Source organism: Erinaceus europaeus, chromosome 3, assembly GCF_950295315.1.
Source record: "Erinaceus europaeus chromosome 3, mEriEur2.1, whole genome shotgun sequence".
NCBI lineage: Eukaryota > Metazoa > Chordata > Mammalia > Eulipotyphla > Erinaceidae > Erinaceus > Erinaceus europaeus.
This window is the reverse complement of record NC_080164.1, coordinates 134,543,213-134,557,231: the sequence shown is the minus strand read 5'-3', so window position 1 is coordinate 134,557,231 and position 14,019 is coordinate 134,543,213. Positions and strand designations below refer to the sequence as shown.

The 14,019-nt window shown below is 35.1% G+C and overlaps 1 protein-coding gene and 1 non-coding gene across 2 annotated transcripts in view; both read right to left on the bottom strand.

The window, feature by feature from the left end:
* EPHA5 (EPH receptor A5) overlaps positions 1 to 14,019 on the bottom strand; it is a 116,633-nt gene that overhangs the window by 11,072 nt on the left and 91,542 nt on the right. Inside the window, exons 8-11 of the mRNA XM_060188460.1 lie at positions 12,519 to 12,580; positions 11,520 to 11,729; positions 7,275 to 7,424; positions 1,360 to 1,553 (exon numbers count right to left, since the gene is read on the bottom strand). Of these exons, the coding sequence (XP_060044443.1) occupies positions 1,360 to 1,553; positions 7,275 to 7,424; positions 11,520 to 11,729; positions 12,519 to 12,580 (616 nt within the window). The remainder of the gene's footprint in view (positions 1 to 1,359; positions 1,554 to 7,274; positions 7,425 to 11,519; positions 11,730 to 12,518; positions 12,581 to 14,019) is intronic.
* Positions 1,726 to 1,841, bottom strand: LOC132537969 (small nucleolar RNA SNORA26). Its single transcript, XR_009549369.1, has one exon. It is a non-coding gene; the product is annotated as a small nucleolar RNA SNORA26 (small nucleolar RNA).

Sequence of the window (14,019 nt, the reverse complement as noted above, 5' to 3'; positions counted from 1 at the left end):
TCTCCTAAATTCTACTCTCACTTCACCTTCCTTAAATCAGAGGTATTATAAAAATATTTTATATTATAAATAATATTTTATATTATTTGATAGTTTTCTCCCCAAACTGTGTACTACTCAGTGTTGGATACTCAGTACCTAGTTCACACAGGAGGACGTGGAGTAGTTACATCAATATTTGTTGACTGAATAAATATCTTTTTAATTTTTTTATTTTCCCTTTTGTAGCCCTTGTTTTTTATTGTTATTGTAGTTATTGTTGTTGATGCCCTCATTGTTGGATAGGACAGAGAGAAATGGAGAGAGGAGGGGAAGACAGAGAAGGGGAGAGAAAGACAGACACCTGCAGACCTGCTTCACTGCCTGTGATGTGACTCCCCTGCAGGTGGGGAGCCGGGGCTAACCCGGGCCCTTACACTGACCCTTGTGCTTCACGCCACATGCGCTTAACCCGCTGTGCTACCGCCCGACCCCCTAAATATCTTATATGTGTCAATATTTTTAGACATTAAGTGCTAAGACCAAAAATCCGATTTAGATAGGAATGTAGGGAAATAATTGGAGAGTGAGATCATGAAGTTGAGATTATGGAATAGTTACAATTTTTGGTAATGACAAAGTCTAGAATATAGTCATAGAAAGGGCAATCTAAGGGAGGCTAGAGAATAAAATCACTGAAGGAGAAAATTTCAACATACTGAGAGATATTCAAACATTATCCACATTATTACTGAAATCATTCAGTTTTGCTCTATTATTTTTGAGAGAATATTTGAAATTTTAAGTTAAAAGGGAAAATATATATTAAAAATATGCAAAAATTTATTTAAAGGTATTTGGAAAGTTAAACATTGTCCATTTCTCAGACATTTTTTCATACAGTATGTTATCTGTTTTCAGTCTTGTTCAACTGCACAGTAAATGTCTATTCAAGTATCTGTACATACCTTAAAAGAGTTGTAAGATACTATAAATTAAAAATTCACAAAAGGCAGAAATAAACTGAAAAAATTTGAGGGGGGAAGAGAAAGAGAGAGACAGAGATTGAGAGAGAGAGAGAGAATACAACACTGAAACGTCTTGCTTCAGTGCAGTAGGGGTCAGACTCAAACCTGGGTCATGTGCATTGCAAAGAAGCACATTATCTAAGTGAACTATTTTTCTTGTCTTTGTAAGAATTAAAGAATGAATACTGCCTAAATAGATTTCTTTAAGACATACAAGTACTTTAGTGGCTTCTCTCTAGGTCGATATGCCTGCATAATTATTTTTAATGCCAATTGATGGAATATTTATGTGATCAATATGAATGAGCTATATTCAGGAAAATTTCTCACATCTAGTCATGTAGTCATGTACCTGGTGGATGCATTAACTAGCGTTTTCAAGCTACTTGGATTACGTATCAGCTTGTCCAACATGCTGACAATTTCATCAAACTTGGGCCTGCTATTTCGGTCTTTCTGCCAGCAATCCAGCATTAACTGGTAGAGAGCAGCAGGGCAGTCCATGGGGCTTGGCAGGCGGTAACCTTCCTCTACTGCTTTAATCACCTGTGTAAAGCAAAACAGAACCAGTTGTCAACACCACCAATTTAGTAAAAGCTTGAGAAATTTTCCACTGTTCTAATTTCACCTCTTCTTAAAGACTAAAGCTGTTTAAAATTTCTGATTAGATCCATGTGTTGGAAAATAATACAACATGAAATATACTTTTTTTTTCTTAAACTGTGAATCAAGATGGGCTCCAAAGAGGAGTTTTGTAAGCACATTTCTGAGTTTTATAAAGATTTACTTTATTCTTCTGTGCTAGCCTCTGAAAGTACCAAGTCAAATAAAAATTTGCTTCAAAAACATGTTTTTTCTTTATATATTATGTTGAAAATAAATGGCAATCACTTTACATATAACCTGTTTATTTTTTTTTTCCTTGCCAATGGGGTTATTGCTGGGCCTTAGTCGCTTTACCATGATTCTGGCATCAAACATGATTTTAGTCCATTCTTAATATTGCTTTTTGGAAAGTAAATAATAATGTTATCTGTTATTTTGTGAATTGTTGAAAATATACCAAAGTATAAAACAAGTAGTCCATACAACTAATAGAGTAGAACCAAATAATGAATCATAATCTTGATTTACTTTCTTCTTACTATTACATTTGTTAATATAAGTGCTTGGTATGAACAAACAAAAGAAGAAAAAAAAACAGAGCTGAATGGTGGCATACCTGGTTGAGCACACATGTTACAATGTGCAAGGGCCTGGGTTCAAGCCCTCAGCCCCCACCTGCATGGGGAAAGGTTAGAGAGTAAAGAAGCAGGGATGCAGGTATCTCTCTGTCTCTCTCCCTTTTAATCTCCCCATTCCTCTCTATTTCTGCCTGTTTCTATCCAATAAATAAATAATTATAATAAAAAATTTCAGAAAAAAACCCTTGAATTTTAAGGACAATAAGATACCAGTTCAAATGTGCTAATTCTAAATTATTATCAGATTTTTTGGAAAGTCGTGACTCACTTTTCAAAGAAAATACGTCATACCTTTTCCAACAACCCAATATTAAAGATTGTGCATTTTCTTGGCATCAACTTGTAATATAATAGTCTATGTGCAACTTAAAGAAACTCTGTCCTTCCTTTACTGTACATCAAATATAGAAATGTACCCCTATGACAATAACAGGTCTTTAAATCACTATATCCAAAATTGTAATTGAAGTTAGAAAATGGATTATTTACTATAAATAATATTACTTATATTTAATATATTTATGCCATATATACTACTTACCATGCTATTACAGTAATATAAGATGCATATTATTTTATATATAATTATGATACAATGGAAAATAAAAGAGTAGAAAGAGGAAGAGAGACACACTGAATACAAAGTGGGTTGTCATATTCTTCCTGCTCTGTAGGTAAAATTTATGCCAAAAGAAGTAAAATTGTCTCCATAATAAAGAAAAATGTCTAAGGGGTTGATGTTGCAGGAGAAGATAACATACTGGTTATGCAAAATGTTTATGACCCAGGTACTAGAGGTCCCAGGTTTAATCCCCAGCATTGCCATAAACCAGAGTTGAGCAGTGCTCTGAGAATATAACAAACACAATTTTTTTTCTTTCTTTTTAAAAAATTATTTATTTATTTTCCCTTTCGTTGCCCTTGTGTTGTTGTTGTTGTTGTTATTGATGTCATCATCGTTAGATAGGACAGAGAGAAATGGAGAGAGGAGGGTAAGACAACAGAGGGGGAGAGAAAGATAAACACCTGCAGACCTGCGTCACTGCCTACCACCCGACTCCCTCTTTTTTGTTCTTTCTTTCTCTGGTTTCTCTCCTTCCTTCATCAGAGCACTGCTCAATTCTGATTTATTATGGTATTGGAGACTGAACCTGGGAAGTTGGAGTCTCAGGCACTGAAGTCGTTTTGCATAAGTAGTATGTTAATCCCCTAGCCCAAGTTTATATATATTGTTTTGGATATATACAGAGATAAACTGAGTTGTTAAGGGGGAGACAGAATGTGTGTGTGTGTGTGTGTGTGTGTGTGTGTGTGTGTGTGTGTGTGTGTGTGTGTGTGTGTGTGTGAGAGAAAGAGAGAGAGAGAGAGAGAGAGAGAGAGAGAGAGAGAGAGAAAGAGAGGGAGAGAAACTTGCAACAACCTTCACTCCTGCAAACAAGGACCAAGGGTTTGAACTGCTATGTGTGCATTTAACCAGACTCCAACATAGAAATTTCTAATATGAGATGACTGAACAACAGACTACTTAAGTTTTCAAAACTTTTTTTAACTATGTGCTTAGAATTACCTATGAATTTATCTAGTTTACAATAGGTACAAGAGAAAGACCTTGTCACTAAATATAAAAATTCAATAGCCTCTTTTATTTTGCCTTATAGATTCTGAAGCATGTTGACATTTAACAATCTTGGTACAATAAAAAAGATTCTACTGACTTAGAATATTATCACATTTTCTCAAGCTTAAGTCAGAGTTCATGTTTTGGTATTTAACTAAAATCATCTTAACAATTCTGGTTTATTTCTATTATGTGTTGTTTATTTTTTCCCTCTGTGATTACAGAGGAAAACCTAGAAATATTGATTTCAGTATGATGTTCCTCTGACAAAGTAAAAGGACTACTAAGAAGGATTTACATTAATGTGCATGTCTTAGCAATGTAACATTTTCATGGTGGCAAAGTCCTTGCAAAATCAGTTAGTAACAAGAATGTAGAGATTATGGGACAAGGAATTTAAAACTGTCAAATCAGTACTTGTCCTAAGCTCTCTGAAACCCCCCAAATAATATTTAGTGATCATAATTCTCAAATATAATAAATCTGTTATGTATCTTGGAAACACATTCAAATAAAATTTGAGGTATATTAAACTAAGTGCTTTTTCTAGAAACTTAATGTCAACAACTAGCATGATATTTTGAGGAGATGTAAAGTATTCATTAAAGGTAGACATGTTAGAAAACAATCTATGATTATATGTTCATTTTTTAAAACTTCATTTGTATTTTTGGAATATCTTGTTAGAGTCAATTCAATACCAGTTTCTATAACTTCCTGAAAATCTATTGACACCTCCTTGTATTTTATAAATAGTTTGATGTACTTTTATAAATATTTCAAATTAAGAAAAGCTTCATTCTCAAAAAGCTTGAAGCCAAAGATTCATTGATCCAAAAATATCTATACCTCCTTGCTTCTATGTTCCTTTCTGTGCAAATTTATATCGCCCATTCACAATGAGCAGATAAATGGCAACTGAGCTTACCCCTAGGAGTTGACTGATGTCTTCTCTTAGTTAACAAAGTCAAGATGTATTAGCTTAAACCAGTCAAATTTTCAGAAGCATGAGGAGTCCCACTGTAGGGCAGTAGGAACCTTACAAGCATTCACCTAGTAGCATGTCTTCTTTGGTGTGTAATTTTATTTGCAATATATTTCCCTTTCTCTCTCTCTCTCTCTCTCTCTCTCTCTCTCTCTCTCTCTCTCACACACACACACACACACACATACACACACACACACACGTACACTTATGCCAGACATGATTATAAATAATGGGATGTTAATGCTACAGATATCATACACATAGTTGAGATTTAAGTGTGAGATACAGAATATCTGATGTATATGAAGCAGTTAACTAAAAAAATAGGAAGAAACATTTTTTCTTGAGTGAAGAGAACAAGTTTTCTGGCATTACATAATGAAATATTTTCACCAACAAAAGGGAAGAAATGGAATTAAAACAGTCTTGAGAGAAGTCAGAAGCCAATCATGAAGTACTTTGTAGCTCATGTTAACATCTGGTCTTTATCTGGAGAATAGAATATAACAAATAGGTCTAGTCTTTCTCTAAACCAGAGCAATCATTTACATGTTGACTTGAATATTTTGTATTTAATTAGAAGGTTCATCAAAGATCACAGGTTAGTCAAGAAAGGGAAGAATTAAACGTTGATTCAACTGTAGACGGTATTGTGGTTTGGTACAAAAGTTGGAGATTTATGTTGAAATTTCTATTTTTTAAAAGGAGAGAGAGAGAGAGAGACAGGCAGAGAGAGAGAAAGAGAGGAAGTAATGATTGCAACAAGCAGTGGATTTGCTGCTCAGGCACCAAGCCTTTGCAATGACCCTGGTGGCAATATAAAAGGAATTTAATCTCTTCAGGCTTTCTTTATTGTCTATAAACCAGGAAAGTAATATCTACTAAAGATTCTTTTGTCACAGCCCACCCTCTAATACCATAATGACTAATGACAGCACACATACTATGTTCTCTAAAAAATAATGGAAACAAGTCAGTATCTTTACTCCCATCAAGAATGTGGAACACAAAGAAACCAACTATAGAAATTGTATGTCTTGAGACCCATTTCAGCATGCTAGAGTGAAGTAGACATATGCAAGGTCAATGTAATACTGTGAGTTAAGGAGTCAGTTTGCAAGTGAGAATACTGTGAAATGTGAGCTGGAGTACATTTTAAAGACCTTGTTAAGTGGAAACCTTAACCATGTACCCAATTAGTGAAGTAATGTTTTGATTATCTGGAGATATCAATAAACTGACATTATAAAACAATCCTGTCCCTTCTTACCTCCTTTTTTAACAGGAAAAATGAAAAAAATTCTAGATTTCACATACTTGACAGAGAGTGAGGAATATCTGACTATTTCCTTCATAATCTAGATACTTAGCATTAGGCCTGTATTTGAGGGAAACACTTTGAAATAGATATGACATTGAATTTAGGCTGGACATAGGGATACTGATTAAATAATGTAGTTATGGACTGCATATATTCACCACTAAAGACATCAGACATCAGAGAGGTAGATTTTACAGGGCATAATAATAAAAAAACATTGGAAAAGAAATGTTTTTAATCACCATGCTATTGATTTAAGACTCTTTAATGTTGAGCTAACATTATTCAATATACTGATTTTACAAAGAAGTAATGTACTACTAGTTGGTAAAACAGTGAAACAGTATATGACAGATATAAAAAACTCAGTAATGCTACCTTTTATAATGCTCTTTAAGAAAAATATCAAATGTCAATATATAATATATGTATGTGGAACACATGTATATATTCCAAAATGGAACAGAAACAAAGGAAAATTACAAAAGCAAAAACTAAAAAGTCTGTTGGAATCCTACACTAAACATTCTGAACTCAAAGATTTGTTCTTAGTTCCTTTATTCTATGCTTCTATAGTTCTAAGCATGAATTTTGTGTGTGTGTGTGTGTGTCTGTGTGTGTGTGTGTGTGTATTTAAAGAAAGCAACTGCTATTCCCAAGTAGACAAAACAACATCTCCAAATCTTTTAATATAAAGAAGAATTATTCATATTACTCTTTAAGAACATCCACTAAAATTAAAATAACTCTTCCTTTTTCTTTGGAGTATTGTTTGTCTTTATCAAATGGAAATCATACAAACATGCTAGTCAGTAGTCATCCATTGATGTCTCTTTCTTCCTCTAAGAAAATAACAGTGGCATAAAATGAGCAAAACATTTCTAGAGTACAGCTAGAACTGCTGTCAAGGGATGGAGGTTCAACGTAACTATAACTTACTTTCCCTTGTACTAACTCATTTTGAGCTTTATCATAAAGAATTTTTCAACAAAAACAAATACATCATAGGGTAAGAAAAGTATTTCATTTTTTAAAGCAACTGTCACATAACAAAGCTTTTCATTTTCAACTTGAGGAGGAGTAGTTCCACACTTACATCTTGATTAGTCATTTCCCAGTAAGGTCTTTCTCCATAAGACACAACTTCCCACATCACAATTCCATAGCTCCAGACATCACTAGCAGAGGTAAATTTTCGGAAAGCTATAGCTTCTGGGGCAGTCCATCTGATTGGGATTTTGCCTCCCTAAAATTGAAAAAGAATTTTAAAATATCAAACATACTTCAAAGTGTACCAAGGGACATTGCTTCCTTACTGAAAAGATCTAGAAAGAGATGTAGCATTTTTAAGTGAATCTGTTTGACAGCACGCAGCGTCTTTTCACATAGCTCAGGCCATGAACACTTGTGGACTGACTACTAATTGGCCATCCGAAAGGTTTCTAGTTTAAATTCTGTTTGACTACTGGAACACAAACAGCACCTACATCTTAATTACAGTATCAGGATGGCAGCTCTGTGAGGAGAAAGCAGGCAGTCAAGCAAATCAATAAAGTATACTTTCATGACTTTCTAACAGAGAGTAAAGGGTTCCAGTTTCCACAGTGCTTTTTTTTCTCTAATATAGGAATTAAAAGGGGAAAAATTTGGTTATTAAATACAACCCTGTAAAGCTTACTCTTTTCCCCAACACAGTGCAATTTCTATTAGACTCAATTTCTCTTATTTTTCTGCTGACTTATTTTCTTATTTGTCCTTTTACAATATGATTTTACAAAAAAATACATGAAAAGTAGCCTTATTTAATTAAATGAATAATTATTGCAATTAGATTTTTATGTATTTTTAGATTAGTCACTTTTGATGATGAAACAATGGTATAAAATTTGTAAGATTTCAGCAGTATAGGGAGTCGGGCGGTGGAGCAGCGGGTTAAGCGCACGTGGCGCAAAGCACAAGGACTGGCTTAAGGATCCCGGTTCCAGCCCCCGGCTCCCCACCTGCTGTGGAGTCCCTTCACAGGCAGTGAAGCAGGTCTGCAGATGTCTGTCTTTCTCTCCTCCTCTCTGTCTCCCCTCCTCTCTCCATTTCTCTCTGTCTTCTCCAACAACAATGACATCAATAAACACAACAATGTTAAGCAACAAGGGCAACAGAAGGAAAAATAAATAAATATAAAAAAAGAAAAAAAATGAAAAAAGATGTCTTTAAAAGATTTTAGCAGTATAATGTGTTTAAGGCATCAATTGACTACCCAAGTGCTAAGTACGTCCCCACCAAAGTTCTCATAAAGACTAAAAAAGCATTTTTAATCTCCATCCTTTTCAAGTTCATTTGTTTTAATTATCTATATTCCACATATGAGCAACATACCGAGTAACTGTCTTTCACCTCTTTCCCTATTCCATTTAGCATACTTATGTCTAGTTCCATTTTTGTCCCAGAGCAAAACAAACAAACCAAAAATCTTTATTGCACAGATTTGCAAGAAAATATTAAGATTATATTATGGAGAGAAATATGACATTAGCGTGCTTGAGGTATTCTGCGTGGAAATATTCACTGGGTACATTTATTTTAAATTATGTTCACAAAATAAATATTTTGATACATGATTCTACTTATGGTTAATAGATTTTCTTTTTTGATTTCTTTATTGGGGGATTAATGTTTTACAGTTGACAGTTAATACAATAGTTTGATATATTTTCTTTTTTTAAAAGAAGGCAAATACAGGCTGGTTTTCCATAAACTATCACTACACCCTGTTTCAGAGGAGTAGGTCTTAAGGGTCTTGGGATTTCTATCTTCCCTCTCAAACCTCTTTCCAAGTACGATTCTTAACACAGAACTTTGAAAAATCTATTCTATGCATTTACCCAAGACATCAACCAGCTATCCTAGACATGTATTTTTGTCTATAAACACAAACTTGCCTGGGCCAGATTTATTAAGTGTAACTCTAATTGCAGGAGAATTTTTCCCCCATTAGGTTTTACTGCCAGTGTGACTCCATATTACCATATACACACACACACACACACACACACACATATATATATATATATACATATATATATTTTAATAGAGAATGAGAGACAGAATTTTAGAAGGAGAAAGGAAAGAGGTAGAGGAGTGATACCTGCAGTACTGTTTCATCATGCATGCAGCTCCCTTCCCCACTCCTAAAGATAGGGATTAGGGACTCAATGACTCCCAAGAGATTTGCTATTTGAGACTTCATTTGATGCAAATCAAAATCAAAATGATCAGGTAGAAAAAAAAAGTGTCAGCCCCTCCATCAATTTATTAGTGGCTGAGCTGTGGCATCCCTGACTGAGCATACACATTACTTGCATACAGACACAGGTTTCAGCACCTCCCCTCACAGTGGGGGATGCTTCATTGAGAAGTGAAGCAGGTCTACAGGTTTCTTTCTGACTCTCTGTCTGCTACTTCCCTTTCAATGTCTCTTTGTCCTATCAAATAAAATAGAAATTTAAAAAAAGAAAAAATGGTCATCAGGAGCAGTTAATTCATAATGCTATCAATGATAACCACTTGAGGCTCAATGATAACCTTAATGGTAACAAAAAATAAATTAACTAAAATTATTGATTTATTAAGCATAGTATAGTCACTAAATAAACATGAATACAGAGTAAGAATAAAAGTAAACACCTTTCTAATCCAGAAGGAATTTTTATTAGACTATTGCATAGAAGAATTTTTAAATGTAGAATGAAAAATGGGAAATATGTAACTATTTTAAAAATAAAAGATAACAACAACTGTATCATATTATCCTTAAAACCAAAAACACCCCCCCCCCCTTTTTTTTGGATAAAGACAAAGAGGCAAAGGGAGGAAGTGACCAAGAACTGAAGTTACCTTTAGTGCTGTGGGGGTCGGGCTTGAACCTGGGTTGAACACATGGCAAAGCACACAGACTACCCAAGTCATCTATTTTACTTGCCCTGTATCATAAATCTTTATATTATCATGACGTTTAGAGTGATTATGTGTAGTATAATGTTATTAAATATTTACAGTTAAATAAATATGGTTTATATCAAAAGGGTTTTAAACTCAAGTGGTACATTAACGGGTAACTCAGAAAGTTTGTAATACCAAGGTAGCTCAGCGGGTTAAGCGCCCATGCGCAGAGTGCAAGGACCGAAGGACCCACGTAAGGATCCCAGTTTGAGCCCCGGCTCCTGCAGGGAAGTTGCTTCACATGCGGTGAAGCAGGTCTGCAGGTGTCTGTCTTTCTCCCCTCCTCTCCGTCTTCCCCTCCTCTCTCCATTTCTCTCTGCCCTGTCCAACAACAACAACATCAGTAACAACAACAACAATAAGAAAACAACAAGAACAACGAAAGGGAATAAATATATATAAAAAATAAATACAGATAATAATAAAAATGAAAGTTTATAATACCAATACCAACAGTTTTCTAAAGAAGGATCTGTCAAATACACAAAATATCGACTCAGGAAGCAATTACTCTCCTGGGAAATTATCTGTTGCATTATAATAATTACAACATGAGTTAATGTCCAGTTTTCCATAGATGTGGGTTTAATGTGTAAGAAAATCAAATAAATATCAAAATAACTCCAGTAAATAAAATATTTTTAAAGAGAAGTATCTTTTATTTGACGTGTGAATGACTAAATGGTAGGGTTAGATATTTCTGTATTTGTTTCACAGCTGAAGAGAATCACAGTTGTTAGTGTCCAATTATTGCAAATTTATATATTTATGTGAATATATCTTATATATGTACACAAGTATATGTGGATATAATATGCTTATTATTTTTAAATTTTATCTTTTAAAAATATTTATATTTATTTTTTATTATTAGATAGAGTGAAATTGACAGAGGAAGGGGAGCTAGAGAGGGAGAGAGACAGAAAGCCACCTGCAGCCCTTCTTCACCACTCGTGAAGCTTTCCCCCTACAGGTGGGGACCAGGGGCTTGAACTTGGGTCCTTGTACACTGTAACATGAGTGTTTAACCAGGTACACCACCACCTGGCCCCTTAGATCTTTTTCTTTTACACTTAAAGATATATGAATTTTATACTGTGGCTTAATTCAAACTTTATCATTGTTATCTCTAGGAAAAAATAAATTGTACTAACTCACAAGTCAATATTTAGCTCATTTGAGTTTTATATCTGAATATGTAACAAGGAGAATAATTTAGATTTAACCTAGCTCACCCTCTTTTTCTATGTTGGAGGAATATCCTTTTTTGTTACTTCCTTTAAAATCTTTAAAAATTAAGTGTCTCCTGCCTTGTGTTTCAGAAATGTATTCTGTTAGATCTTACCCTCGTGGTGTAGGCTGCCTCGGGATCATCTTCCAGTACCCTGGAAAGTCCAAAGTCAGACACTTTGCACACAAGGTTACTGTTGATTAAGATGTTTCTGGCAGCAAGGTCTCTGTGCACATAGCCCATGTCAGAAAGGTACTTCATTCCTGCAGCGATACCTCTCAGCATGCCAACAAGCTGAATCACAGTGAATTGCCCATCGTTTTTCTGCAAACATGATGCATAGATATTAGCAAAACCATTCATGGGGGAAAAATATGAAGGGATTTTCCTTCAAGCTCCAAATTAATTTACTCTCCATCCGAATTCATATGCAATTTTTATCTAAAAGAAAACAAGGAGAGTTAAGAAGTGGAATAATGTCTATTGGCTTTTCTCCTGGTCAAAATAAAGATTTTGAGAGTCCATGTCAAAATCTCATGTAGTTGTCTTTCATCTACTCCTCCCTACTCATCTGAGGAGTAGGTTCATCATCACTGCTGCCTTGGGAGCACACACTGAGTTAACACTGCACAATCTATTATTAATTATTATTATTATTATTTTGCCACCAGGGTTATCTGTAGGGCTCAATGCCAGCACTTTGGCCACCTACTCACCCTTTATGCTTTTATTTGATAAGAGATAACTTGTGAAGGGAGGGAAGATAGAGAGGGAGAGAGAAACCTGTTTCAAACCTGCTTCACTGTTTCTGATGCATTCCCCCATGCAGATGGGAAGCAGGGGCTCGAACTTGGGTCCTTGTGCATAGTGATATGTGCACTTAATCAGGTGTGCCAACATCTGGCTCCCAACACTGCACATTCTTAGAGTGCATTTAAGGTAGTTCATTAGTCTGGTCAAAATAATAGTCATAGTAGTAGTAACAGTAATAGTAATAGCAATAATAGTAATGACAAAGTAAGTTTTTGTTCTTAACAAAGAGTTAACAACACTTTGTAGATAATAAACACTTTGTTTGAATAATTAAATCTGAATAAATATATCAAATCTTACCTTTAAAAATGTATCTAAAGAACCATTTTCCATGTACTCTGTCACTATCATCACTGGTTTACCTAAAAAGAAAACAATGATTGAAATGACTGGTTTGTGACTGCATTCTCAATTACATACTTTCTTTTAAGAGATAATGACTTGCCATGTGCACTTAATCTGCTGCATAACCGCCCTGTCATCTCTATCAGAAACAACACAATAGGTTTGAAATGTGGTCCTGACTGCAATGGAGGAAACTCCTCCTCCCTACTGATATCAGTCTTTCTCTTTCTATGTGAAAAACATTGCCCCAGACCTGTAAAATATAGGCAACAACAACAAATATACATTTAAAAGTGTCAACAATAATATAAAAACTAATTTATGTAGAAAATGAATCTAAGGAAGAGTATTTCTAGGGTAGAGTTAGATAACATAAGGTTATGCAAAGAGACTCTCATGCCTGACACGTCATATTCCCAGGTTCAGTACGCTGCAATACCATAAGCCAGAACTGAACAGTCTTCTGAAAAAAAAAAAAAAAAAGAAAAAAATTCCTATAGAAGTAATGATATAGGAAGATGGGTTCTGAAATTGGGGCAGCTTGGAACGTTCCTACTCATGACCACAAAATATGAGGTCAGATCTACAGGGATGCAGAGGTCACATAGGCTCGTAAGCTGAATATGGGCCCCAGATCACATCAAATCGATAGGGTTTACAGTCAACAATATTTATACACCTTTTCCATATTTGGGAGCTACTCTCTTCTTTGATCCAGCTTTCTAGTCCCTTTTCCATCCATGACATCATCTCCCCATACAATAACTTGGACCCACCTGCATATCACATGTCAGGTCAGAAAAACAAAACAGAACAAAACAAAACAAACAAACAAAAACCTGAATATAGTCATGGGCCCTTTAGAATATAAGTAAAATAGACCTACTAACCATCTACAAAACAGAGACCCCCAACTCTTCATCTGCACTACTCCAGCCTTTAGGTTTATGATTAGTCAACAATTTGCTTGGCTTTATATGTTAAATCTTCTTTCAGCCATCAGGTTACAGATGCTACCGTGATACCAACCAGACTTCCCTGGGCAGACGACCCCACCAATGTGTCTTGGAGCCCTGCTTCCCCAGAGTCCCAACCAATTAGGGAAAGAGAGAGACAGGCTGGGAGTATGGATCGACCTGTCAATGCCCATGTTAGTGGGGAAGCAATTACAGAAGCCAGACCTTCCTTCTACCTTCTGTACCCCAGAATGACCCTTGGTCCATACTCCCAGAGGGATAAATAATAGGAAAGCTCTCGGGGGAGGGGATGGGATACAGAGTTCTGGTGGTAGAAATTGTGTGGAGTTGTACCTCTCTTATCCTATGGTTTCTGTCAGTGTTTCCTTTTTATAAATATTTTTAAAAAATAATTATATAATGTAACAAATACCAATATCCAGGAAAGATCTGTGAACATATTTTTATGTCTTGCAGTTTGACAATATCCAATAACCTTT